A 13267-nucleotide genomic window follows, 5' to 3' on the forward strand; every position below is an offset into this window, starting at 1 on the left:
TGCTAGGTATCAGCCCTCTTACCGTACTATACTGTCATTCAGACAATGTTTTATGCAGTTTCTTTTTCAAACAAGTTTTAATTGCCCCTGTGGAAAGCACATTAATATTTAGATCTTTAGAGTGTTATTTCAAATCGGCTACTAGAAGTTTTTGACAGTTCGCCCAGAATCTTTAATATGAGCGTAACTTTATAACGTTTTTGGTGACTGGCTGAATGGTTTTATATAACTTGAATATGGGAGTAAGACTACAAAATTAACATGAACACGGAGAAAGTCAAGTCTGAACTTCACTGAATGGGTGCATTTCTGTAAAAAAAAAATCTCCTACCCAGGCACGTTGATCGCCTGTAACTGCAGAAACTGTCATTAGTCAGCCTGCTAGTCCCTCTTCTGGTCTCAGACTCGAGAATTTTGTAACAAAACCCATTGATATATGAGATGTTTTCGCAGTCGCTAATGTGGAGTACCGTCAGCTGTTTGGAGTGACGACAACGAAACTTTTTGCCGGACTGGGATTAGAACCTGGTTCTCCCGCTTATCACGAGCGGTCGCCTTACCAACGAGCCATCCGAGCACGACTCACAGCTAGATCCAAACTTCCATATATCGTCAACCATATGTCGACAATCGGCTCTGACACATTCATTACGTATATTCCCGTTGAGGGGAGACATTTTAATTGAAAGTCGTTTGCTCAGTGTTGGCAGATAAATACGATATTACAGTGCCTGTTTTGTTCAGAAATACGATGCAATGTTCCTTCGGACATGCATGGAGAAGTACCATACCACATTCCTTCAGACATGTATGCATTTCTAAAAGAACATTGCTTCGTATTTCCGAACAACACAGTGTAGTGGTTCCGCCTGCTTTATTTTATTTCTTCGTTTGTTGTCCTCGATGTCGGCAACTGCGTTGCTACACTGGCTGCCTAATGGGGTTTGTGATTTGGACAGTGGCTACCGTAAACAATGTAGCCGACAGATGCACAGTTGCGTTTCACAGTCTTTTACTTTCACTTTTCACAACCCCTCAATAATATACAGTTAAATATGGCCATTGCACTATTGTTCAACTTTCGATAAACCTCATTACTAGTTCGCAGACGAACGTCCACATACCGCTACAACAGTTTACTGTTGAACGTCTACGAGAAGTAAGAGCCGAACCGCAAAATTCACAGTTCTTGAAGAATAGAAAGGTACGTATGGAGCAGACACTGTCACTATTCTAACACGCAGCCTAATTGTGTAACACTTATTACACTGTTAGGGTGATGCATTGATGTCGTTCTAACCAACACAGGTTCCTCATCTGAAACTCGGCCGTGGACTGACTTTTTGTGACCAAAAATCGGGCCCTTATGTATCATCACAATAATAGATACTGAAACTACACATTTTTCGAAGTTAAATTTACAGAAATTACGATTAAAAGTTAACCCATTAAATTAACTGAATACTACGAAAAATTCCGTCTTGTCTAAGTGATGAAATTAACATATATCGTTATATAAACAATACTTTTGACAAAACTGTTAATTACTTTGGAATTAATGAAGGGTTGGTTTTACTAAGATGTTTTCTAACAGAGCCAAATAGATTCTTTAAGAAAGCTATTGTTTCGTCTCTCAAATTTCGTAATTAGTAGAGAATTTATATTTGTTTATATGTCAACAATAGAATTTAAGTTACAAAACAGTTACTGATTTCACCCTATAACAAAAGATACTAAATAGGAATAGTCAAAATAAATCAGAAAATCAATTACATATCTAAAACTAAGCACTAAATTAGATCTGGTGTTGTATTCTCTAAAACTGAGGGCAAATCATTCTCTTTTATCAAAACGCAGATTATATTCACGTGTGTTAATGGTAATTAGTTAAAATTTTAACATAAACGAATTTAAATAGGCAAATGGTAAAACAAGAAAGGAAGTAAAATTATCCCAGCTTCCTTCATCACAACAGGCACTGCAGAATTGTAAAATCCACAAAGTTGGTCAGTGTCACATAATAAAAACATCACTATTCTGCTCAGAACTAGGATCTATGGGATCGACAAGTGCGAGCAATACCCTGAATCTGAAGACAATATTGATTATTTTCACCACAAGAAAAGCACAAAAATAGTATTCACTCAGAACACATAAACATAAATGATCAGAACCATAATGCAATACATTGATACCACTGAACTGCTTCACTCAATCTGTCAATCACTTGCTAGTAGCAGACAGCTAGAGTAGGGCTGCAGATGCTGTTCTGACAAAGAGAGAAGACTTCTTCGTCAAACCGCCTCAAGTCATTATTTAACACATGAACAGAAATAGGGCAACATTGGCTAATAAGTGTCCCAGCTGGTTAAATATTCGGTTTCTGTCGTTCGCATGTTATGGCCACGGTCTGAACCTACTTTCTATTGAGAAAGACTCTAAACATTATTTTCGAGTAGTTTTAAATAAATAGGAACACAAATAGTAGTAATGTAAATAGCAGTAAATATTGTTCATATAGAATAAACGTTTAACTGAGTATTGGTAAAGTCATATGATTTTTATCTGTTTGCATAACATACAGTGTTTGTGTCCAAAATTAAAGAACAAATGGAAATTTTACAAGGTTGCTTTTATTTTGGCACAAAACAGTATGAACAGGTGATAGTGAAGCAGAAACAATGTAATGAATGCAAAATGTAAACAACTGCAACATGCATAATGGTAGACAAAAATGATCTTCCTTTCTTCCAACTGAACGGATTTGTACACACATTCTGACGACTCGTTAATGTACTCAGTATGTGGTGTGACCATCTCTGGCAGCAATACAGGTCTGATACGACGGCACATGCTGTGAATTACATCATCAGTCTAATGCTGAGGCAATAACGCCCACTCTTCCTTCAGAGCTGTTTGCTGTCTTGCAGAGTTCTTGTCTTCCTGCAGAGCTGTTCATAGTCTTGCAGAGTTGTTAGTGGATGCTGAGGTGATGCAAGCCATCTCCCTAATGCATTACAGACATGCGCTATGGAGTTCAAACTGGGGATCGAGCAGGCCACCCCATGCATGCAATCTCTTCTGTTTCTAAGAAAACATCACCCGTTCGTGTTCTATGAGGTCGAGCTTTATCGTCCATCAGTACAAAGTATGGGCCCACAGCATCTCGCAACAACCGCAAACGACGTCCAAAGATCTCGTGACAATACCTTACAGCAATTAAAACTTGCCAAATCACCTGTACAGTTTCATGAAGAGGGGTTCGAACAGTCATCATAGCCCCTACCCACATCATTAGAGATCCTCCCCAATATCGATCTCTTTTCACAACGTTTGAGTCCCAAAATCGTCTTCCACGTTCCCTCCAGACGAGAATGCCTTGAGAACCGCTCTCCAGACTAAATCAGGACTCATCTGTGAAAACATTGTCCCACTGTTTGGCCACCCATCTGGCATGCTGATCATTCCACTCTAGATGTTACCTCCTGTGAAGACACATCAAAGGTAGACATAAAGCAGGTCTCCTACAATAAAGATCACTCTGCCAAAGCCTTCTGCACACCGTTTGCCTCGATGCTGTGAGCTCACCTGCCAGTTGTCGTGCTATTAAAGCCAAATAATGGGCCTCTCTTCTGAAATCACACACGGTTGGTTCTGCCTTGGTCTTTGCGATACAGCTTTGATCTATATACTCTGTCGCCACATCTCAGAAACAACAGAACGATTCACACTATGCCATCGGCCCACATCGGTGGCTTCCTTTCTTTTTCTGGCCTTTCACCAAATAGTGGCTGGTAGGCATCTTCTCTGTGCCACACTGCACCGTATGTGACTGTGTACATAGCGATTGTAGATGCAAAGCTACACGCCAAAACTACATTGTCTTATAGGTGCCCTGACGTCATCGTTGGCATGGTTTCCTGTTGACCAGAATGCCCCTTCCGTGCAGAACACGATCGTACGGACATCTGGTTGACAGTTTGTATGATTACATCATGAATTAGACACAGGACGGGCCAATAGCGGTTTGTCGATTTGATTTTGGGCACCAATGTATTTAACTAACCTGTTTAACAATTACTGGTTTGAGAGTAACTTCTTGCAGAATGTTTTCACGTTTTTGTATACTATTAGAGTTATATAACTATGTCAGTTTCCTTGGGATAGTCTAATGAAAGAAAGAGACATAACGAGTGTTGTACAAAAATATATTTAATACTTTAAGTACAAGTAAAAATATACATTTACATACAATATTTATAGATAGAAACTGACTTAAAAAGCACCATATAGGACAAAAGTGATGTATTTGACCATATTAACACCAGAAAACATGAATCAGGCGTATGCTTTGATTATATACCACATTTGGAAAAGCTAACAAAAGACAGCTCTACGAATGTGCGGAGCTACAGCTTCACATCCATTCAAACAAGATACTAACAGAACATACATTAGAGACTTAGTTACGTGTAATGTAAGGCTCTGTAAATTTTTCTGAACAATGTGTTGTTCTACACTGAAATGTAAGATTAGCTGAAATAAATAATTCGGTACAAATGTTGTCTCTCTTTATAGTAATAACACTAAGAAGTGATTTTATTGTTAGTGATTAAGTATTTTATTGACCTCCTGAATCGTGGTGAACGTTTGACCATCAACGGTATCTTCCAAATTCATATTTATACGCAAAATTTTTTTTATTTCGTGAAGATGTTAGTAATTTCTATATAATACATAATAAAATAAAAAATATGAAAATAATAACACACAAAGATATCACACACACACACACACACACACACACACACACACACACACACACCACACTCAACCCTTACCCTCCATAGCTCTAGTGATCCCTCAGTCAGAAATACAGCATGTGAGCAGGACCATGTGCAGTGTGCTACAGTAAAGCTTATGTGCTGTGATATGTTTAAATGTGATCTACCAATATGAAACAACCTTTAATATGTGCATCTGGCACAAACAGAAGAACATGTGGCTACATTACAAGGATGCAAAAGTGAATATAAGTGTAAAAAACATATATTTGTAAATAGTTAGATAAATTAAATGATCTGTGAAGACTCACTACAAATCATCTATCAAAATGTGTATAATTAAACAATTTTATTTATATTATAGACTTGCTTATCATGAATATGTGAATCACGTTTGGTAAACACAAATAAAACATTCAGCTGCAAAAGACAGAATTTTTTTCTTCTGCATATGACAAAGTGTAACTGAGTAATAGCTGAGGAAAAATGGCTGCAAGAATTCACAATAGTACCCATAGGTCCCTTTTAGTGGAATGAGATCTTACTAACCGAAAGATTATTTACATGTCTCCTAGAAACCATTAGTTGGAATCTGAAATTTTATTACACATAAATAAAAAGTCAATATAATCATTTCCACAGTTACAGAATGACAGAAAATGTACTAAGATTAAAAAATGAGGAACAGTATTTTCTACCACATGCAAGACAAGCTATACTATAAAATATGGTTTCATGAACGCTGTATGACAGACATTATAGTCATTCAGTTGAAGCTGATTGCATTAATGAAATGAGATAACTGAAACTTGTACTTCCTTTGTGTAAATCGAATTAACATTATGTGTCAGCCAGACTCATCAAGTAAGTACACCACACAGTTTACACTCACTGAACAAAGTCAACACAGATGTCAAAATTAACCGTTCTTATCACCCAAGGTAAGAGACTCATCACCTCTTATTAATTCATCAGAGCTCTGCAAGATGATAATATTGTCAAATATGTTCTATAAAAGTGTCAATACTGTCAATACGTTAATTACAATACAAAATATTATACAATCTAACACATACTTTTGGCATTTAGCAGGAACATGATTTTACATTACACATGTCAATGCTATTAACAAAAATTAATTTAAAAGTATACGTATGTGATGTTTATTTTCCTGTACCAGTTGCATATTTTTAGAGTATAACTAATTTCCATGTTTTTAGATCATACTGTAAAAAAAAAAAAAAAGTGCGAGTAGGAAATGAGCACTGAGGGTTCTGCACAAATTTTGTCGTGTGTATAGACAGTTCTTTCATCCCAATAATTGAGAATCTAGACGATTTTTGCCTTTTGTCGACAATGATACTGTCAAGGTATCGGTCCAGGGAAGTTCAAGACTTTCGAGAACGTTTTAATTTTATGTCTGAAGTCGGCTAAAAAATTACAAAAGAAATGTTGTTATCTTGTGATATAGTTACATATTAACTATTTTCTGAGTTTTTTGTGAACGAGAAGTAAGTACCTTGTATGTTTTGATGACTGAGTTTGCTGCTATCACAATATGTGAATACATCATCGCATCTTTTGAAGTTATTGACTTAGAAGCTTTAGTTATTTATACCACCAAGGAGCCATAGATCATGTGACAACAATAACACCTCGATAATTAAATCCTTTCCTGAGAAAAAGGCGTTTTAACAGACGAACAGATAAACACTCAGATAACAAATGGCAAAAAAACTCTTTCATGTGATATAATAAAAAATTATCTATTTTCAGACTTTTCCCTTTACTTTTACTGTGAAAGTTTCTTGTTTATAAAATTTCAAGATTCTAGGTGAACTGGAAGTGCAATATAGGTTTTAATGAGTGATCACTTATTATTGGTTTCATTGTCTTAAGTTTACTGCAAATTAATTAAAGAGAATTTTACAATAGATACTTTTCGCTCTTATAAGGTATCTTCTGTGGTCAATCTGCAAATATGTATACTTATGTTTCTACATTTTTGATTGTTTCAGATTAAAAACAGTATTTTGTTCATAAAGTTGGCTTGAATTTACTAACGATATTTGTGCCTCTTGTTCACATATTTAGGAAACCACTGCTTCTTCTCTCTTGGTTAGCAGAGGTTGATGCCAGTACAAAATTTGTTAGACATATATGCTTGGCTGTAACGAATGTTCTTCCCCCATCAACCTCCGCTAACCGAGAGGGAAGAAGTAGTAGTTTCCAAAATATGTGAACAAGAGGCAGGAACACCTTAAATAAATTGCACGCCAACTTTAAAGACAAAATTCTGTTTTTTATCTAAAGCAATAAAAAATGTGCAAACATTAGTATCCATGTTTGCAGAATGACCACAAGAGAAGCTTTACAAATAAAAGCGAAAACTGTCTGCAGTAAAACTCTCTTTAATTAATTTTAGTAACGTTAAGATGGAGATTATTAATAATAATTTAACAGCTCCTGCAGATGATGGACATGCAAACAAAAATATTTTGCGAGTATCAGAATGTGTGCCATAAATGGCAGTATATTTTGACTGAATTGACGTAGAAACTATAGCTTTTCTTAGACCATCAAGGAACCACAGATTTCAGTGTGTGACTTAAATTTAATCCTGATATGTCTACCCGTTGTTGAGAAAAAGTGTTTTTAACAGTCGGACAGACAGAAAGACAGACAGGAAGAGAACAGAATAATCTTTTGAAGATTCCATTTATACCGATTGAGTAATGGAATCCCTAAAAAATGCAGCTAACACTGGAAAATAAATGTTACATTATTTTTTTAAATATCAATAAAGAAACCTTTCGTAACGAATATGTCGGCTATAATAAAAATAAATGTTCTCAAAAATAAGGAAGCATACAGCTTTAATGGTAAATGTTACACTAAGTACTCAGTCCTTTCACGTATATGTACACTGATCTAGTACACCACCTGAAAAAAAGAAATGAAGTACCCAGAAGACGTGGTCAGATGTCAATGTAACATCATACGGGTACACAGGGTTTGTAAATAAGTAAGAGTTGTAGATTCTCTGTAAGAGATAGAATGGTAGCCACAGTGCATTAGTGTTGTATGTGGTTATTGTTGCTACCAGACCTAGAGTATACTAGGTGTCCATGGCGAATGGTCAGTATTCAGAGATATGACAAGAACGATCATTCGAAGCCAAATTTCTAGTAACAATAGGCTCTAAAATGCGTATCTTAGGAACTATGAACACTTGTTCTTAATCTTCGGTACTGGCGGACCAAAACAAGAAGAAAATGTCTAACAATCATCATACCTTAAAAGCTATGAGCACTTGCTTGATAGAACAGTCGCGTTTGGCAGTAACGAAGATGAAGTAGTGGACATAGCTTTTTATGTATGAAGTTAAGAACCCAGGATTATTAAACATTTTTACATGAGGTGATTTTTCCTGTCCTGACGTTCTGACAGGAGATTAGCGGCAGAGGACTAGGAATTCACCATCCAATGCGTGGGCTGCACTAAAAGTCAAAGCACTATCGTAGGAGTGTTGCCGTGGCCGGGAAGCATTGGCGTCGCATTGGGTTCAGTGATGGGTGGCAGTTCTGCACTACCCTGGATGACCGAGTATTTCGGCGATCTGGGGAGAGGTTCCATTGTGCCAACGTTTTCGAAAGGCACGGACGTATTACTTCAGGAGTTTTGGTGTGGGAATCCATCGGGTATGAGTTCAGGTTATGGCTGGTGATGACTGAGGGACCTCTGAAGTCATAATCGTACATCATGTGTTCTCATGTGTTAACATGGCGGTGCTATACGTCAACAGGACAATGCTCGTCCACTCATGGCACGAGTAATACTGAGTGTCGTGTAATGCTGAGACATTCCCGTGGTCAGCAAGTTCCTCAATTCTGTGAGGGAACTCACCGGACGCTTGCTCCGTCTCAGTGCCAGTATCCAGCTATATCAAGGTTGAGTTACAAGGTTGTGGTCCAGTTTTCCCCATAAGAGGATTAAACGGCTTTGTGACATCCTTCCCAAGCGAATCAGCGCCTGCACCATGGCCAGAAGCGGTAGGGGGGAGGGAGGGGGAGGAAGGGACGGCAGTGTTATGCTGTTGAGTGGGACCATAATGGAAAGGTCTTTGTAAATCAGCCTCGGTTTCTGTAATTACGTAACAGCCCATACTCTCTCATTCCGTGGTGTTTAGTTCCATTTCCTCTTCCACCTCCAATTCTCAGTACTTCAGTTTTTGTCAGGCAGTGTATTACGTGATTAAGCGCTTTACTCGTTTCCAGTGAAACAAAGCAAATAGCAAGGAAAATGATCACAGTTATTTACCAATTGTAGTTTCCTGAGATTGTACCTCCTTCACATAAGGTAACACATTTTAAAACGAGAAAACTAAGTACTCTGCAAATTATGAAGTTTGTAGTAGATGCCACGTTTAGCTAACAGTTCTGTATGCTTTCCTATTTCAGCAACCTTTCCGTGACTGATCACGCAAATGAGGTCAGCGTCCTGAATTGTAGAGAGCCTGTGGGCAATTGTTATGCAAGTCCGACCCTCTTTCGCCTTATCTAGTGCCTCTTGAACAATCTGAAAAAATTAAAAGATAAATGTTACTTTCACGATTGTTACGTACTCTCAGCCGAAGGTAAAAATTAATTACTAAGATCTAAAGATGGTCATTACTGACGGGAATAAATTATCCGATTACAAATAAACATTTTGGTTCAATACTGGAAGTACAATATAGCAAATATTTTTCTGGATCACTGGGAACATTTTCGTGAATGCGTCACAACGTGCAAAAATTAAAGAAAATACATGCAGCAGACGAAGGCAGGTACATAATATTTCAGACAACAAAGTTGTCTAAAATAAAACTTAAAATCTCATTTGACATGAGAGGAAAAAAATTTAGGGAAACTGAAAATTAAATTACTCAAAAGGATGTTATTAGCTATTATGAAAGAAGCGAATGCACTTATTGCAAGCCAAGCTAATAAATGGGATCATCATTTGGGCAATCCATGTATTTACGAAGTGAGTTATAAAGTGAAGTAATAAAATATTTATCATATACCTTTTCACTCTCCGTGTCCAGAGCTGAAGTTGCTTCATCCAGTAAAAGAACACGTGGATTTCGAACCAAAGCCCTTGCAATTGCTACCCGTTGTTTCTGACCTCCACTGAGCTGTGTGCCTTTCTCACCCATGCGTGTCTCGTATCCCTGTATCAAAAAATTAAAATTAAAATTAATACAGAACAGACAGAGTTGCAAAAAGCTTCAATAATTTATGGCAAGTTCTCTCCCATTATACAGAGTCGGTAATACCTGTGGCAAAGCTGTAATGAATTTGTGGATATTAGCTTTCTTCGCCACTTCGATTATTTCATCCATGGAAACATCGCGACTGTTGTCACCATAAGCAATGTTTTCCGAAATAGTTCTGTCAAAGAGAACTGGCTCCTGTTGAACGAGACCCAGTTGAGACCGCAGTGCAGCCATTTTAACTTGAGACACGTCGTGTTTGTCTAGGGCCTGGAAACAAAACGAATTTTGATGTTACATGGAAAGGAAATGTACTGTTGATTTTAGTGTCTTAAAACACGCTTGGAAGAAATTATCCAAGGAAATCAATCATCCAAGGAAACAACTTTTACTTTTACATTTATGTTCACACTATGACTATGTGCAGAATATTTTTATTTAGTACAAATATTTGTTATTTGAGTAATGAGTGGAAAGCACAAGACGTTTTCATGTATAACTGTAGATTTGTTTTATTTGCCGCAACTTCCTATTTAATGGGGTGTTAGGACCATTGAACTACTGCTAGCTCCCATTCATGGAGACACCGTTAAATTACTTAAGGACGTCATGTATACCAACAATATTAGTATTTATTTATTTTACTAGCAAGAAATACGTGAAAGAGGCCGTTCCTGTTCCTCTGATATGTACATAAATATAATTTAAAGTACAAATATTGCATATTGTAATCAAAATCTGCAGTTAAACGCTTAACAAATTATATTAATTCATTCTAGCATGATGAAATTATTCTAGCGAGTTAAAAACAGTGGTTAATTAGTGTAATAATATTGCTATCACCCGCACTCTTATTTGTTATGCAGTTAATTCCGATCATCCAATGAAGAGCTACCAGTAGTGAAAGAGACAACGTCATCACCTCCAACAATAATGGAAGGGGCGTTAGGTTCACCAAAATGCTTAGAAATCTCTGCAAGATTACCAAAAACCGCAAAGGGCATAGGAAAATACCCTGGCCCCAGTCGTTTGGCTGTTCCTTTAGCAGACATTTCTTCTATCTCCAAAGCTGCCACGTCACTGAACGCCAGGTCCACAAAAGTCACACAAAATACTTCATCTCTAAACAAGGATCAGTTAGGACGTAGCGCTAACCCTCTCGCTATCCTAAAGAAAATGTTACTATAGAGAGTTAAACGAAACAGAAGAAAAGCACCAACACCAATGACTGGTTTCATGAGCTATATCAAAACCCATTAGCGAAAGACATGATTCAGAGCATAGCATGTAGGAAGTAGCTGCATGAAAATTGCGTTGGAGTTAGTAAGAATGATAAAAGATTTTTTTTTTTTTTTTTTAATTGCAGACAGGTTATATCCTTGCGTTATGGAAAAGAGTTTGGACTGCCTCATAGTTTGACAACAATGATACGCCCTGAAAATTATTTCATAAAGTTGCCCATATTTCACTTAATTTCATAATAATGTCAGGTTAGAATTATACTGCAGTTCTATATTGGTCTAATTTAGTCCTTTTTATGTTCAGAATCAACATCGTAATTCATATGAAAATGGATTTCCATTTAATCATCTTTCTATTTTCTAAATTATACTGTATGGCCATAATCAAATTCACCCAACCGTTCTATACTCGAATGATAGGTGTTTAATCACGAAATTTCTGATATACATTCATGAAATTCATCTGCTCTACTAATGGAAACGGATGTCCATGAATGGACATTTACGAAAGATAATTCGGCATTTTTTTCCTGATTATGTTAATGGGACTTCAGGAATAACCGTTATAGCGTCCAATGTAGGTTACCTGAAGAAGTCTGACATTCAGTTTCACAACATTTGAAACATCGGATTTCCTTAATTTCGAGACAAAAGTTAACTGGTCTATTGAAGACAACTTCCCCCATATATTAGTTTTTCTTTCTAGCTTCGTTCCTTTTCCCTACAGCTGATTTAGAGTATGATGCTCACTTTGTACCTACCTATGTCCTGCTTACTCACATCGATAAATCTTCGTACCCAGAACTTTGGAAAGACTGAACGCTCAAATATATATACCAAATTTTCAGAGTTTTTACAGTTAGATACAGCTGGTTATTCTGGTAAGTGTATAGTGTTGGAACATCGTATATTCTTAGTTATCACCCATAAAAATCCGATGTACGTCACATGTAAGGAAATGCTTTCAATAGACACGACCAGTTTGCACTGGCCCTCCCCGGGGGCGAATAACATTCTACTGAAGTCATATTACACTAATAGTTGCACTTTTAACTGTAGTAGTGCATACTCAAGTTGAAAAAATCATCATGCCACTTTTATAAAATGGATTCGCTATCAATGTTATGTAGATAACAGCTCTGAATACACTAGATTGGGAAATGGGGCTTACGTGGAATTACTACTGAGCCAATCTTTTGCATAACAGCTGCCGTAAAGTAGGCGATGGAACTTACCGTACTCATCGGCATTTTGTAAACTCTCATCTCAAGTCTTTCTTCAATTTCAGAGTCTGAGATATTTGGACTCTATGTTAGCAACACAATTAGGGTACCAATTTTAGTACAAGGCGTCCTTTTAGTTCCATATGCTCGATAACGATGTATTCCTAGAGTGAGAGGGAAGTTATGTACACGATGTTTCTTTACCATTAGAGTTCACCCGCTTCTTTCAGTTTTGATCTATGACAAAAGATTATTCTTTCTTTGCTATGGTAACACTTTTGGGTAGGAATTGCCCACGTTGTCAACGATTAACTGGCGAGAAGCGAACAATGATATAGAACTGACCAATCAATTATGTTTTTGATTTTAATTTAATGCGTGCCGAACACGTTTAATAATGATTCAATCTGTACAACAGAATGAAAACACTAACTATAGTTTAATGCCACAGGAAATTTCGTCTCCTAGGTCTCGGGTAAGTTCACATGCATCATCACGGATCTAAATGTCCAGAAAAAATTCACATACTGGGCACTTGAAAATCACCTCCTTTGAAACGAAACAGTTAGGCACTGGGATTGTCTGCGTAGATGGTGCATATATTTTGAGGAGATTCTGTTTCATTTCCTTCTCTATTAACCTTTGAAGATGAACATGTTGGAAGCAGGCTAATTTTTCTACATGATACTCTTACCTACACAGATTCACAAATTTCAGAAAACTTTGTTCACATCTATAAAATTCCAAATACATTTACAAGCA

General features: G+C 37.0%; 1 protein-coding gene across 1 annotated transcript in view; it reads right to left on the bottom strand.

Annotated features, from left to right (window-relative positions):
• Positions 1–4288: 4288 nt before the first annotated feature.
• LOC124606966 (ATP-dependent translocase ABCB1-like) overlaps positions 4289–13267 on the bottom strand; it is a 261320-nt gene continuing 252341 nt past the window's right edge. Inside the window, exons 19-21 of the mRNA XM_047139103.1 lie at positions 10105–10311; positions 9853–9999; positions 4289–9362 (exon numbers count right to left, since the gene is read on the bottom strand). Of these exons, the coding sequence (XP_046995059.1) occupies positions 9168–9362; positions 9853–9999; positions 10105–10311 (549 nt within the window). The 3' untranslated portion in view covers positions 4289–9167. The remainder of the gene's footprint in view (positions 9363–9852; positions 10000–10104; positions 10312–13267) is intronic.

This window comes from Schistocerca americana, chromosome 3 (genome assembly GCF_021461395.2).
Source record: "Schistocerca americana isolate TAMUIC-IGC-003095 chromosome 3, iqSchAmer2.1, whole genome shotgun sequence".
NCBI lineage: Eukaryota > Metazoa > Arthropoda > Insecta > Orthoptera > Acrididae > Schistocerca > Schistocerca americana.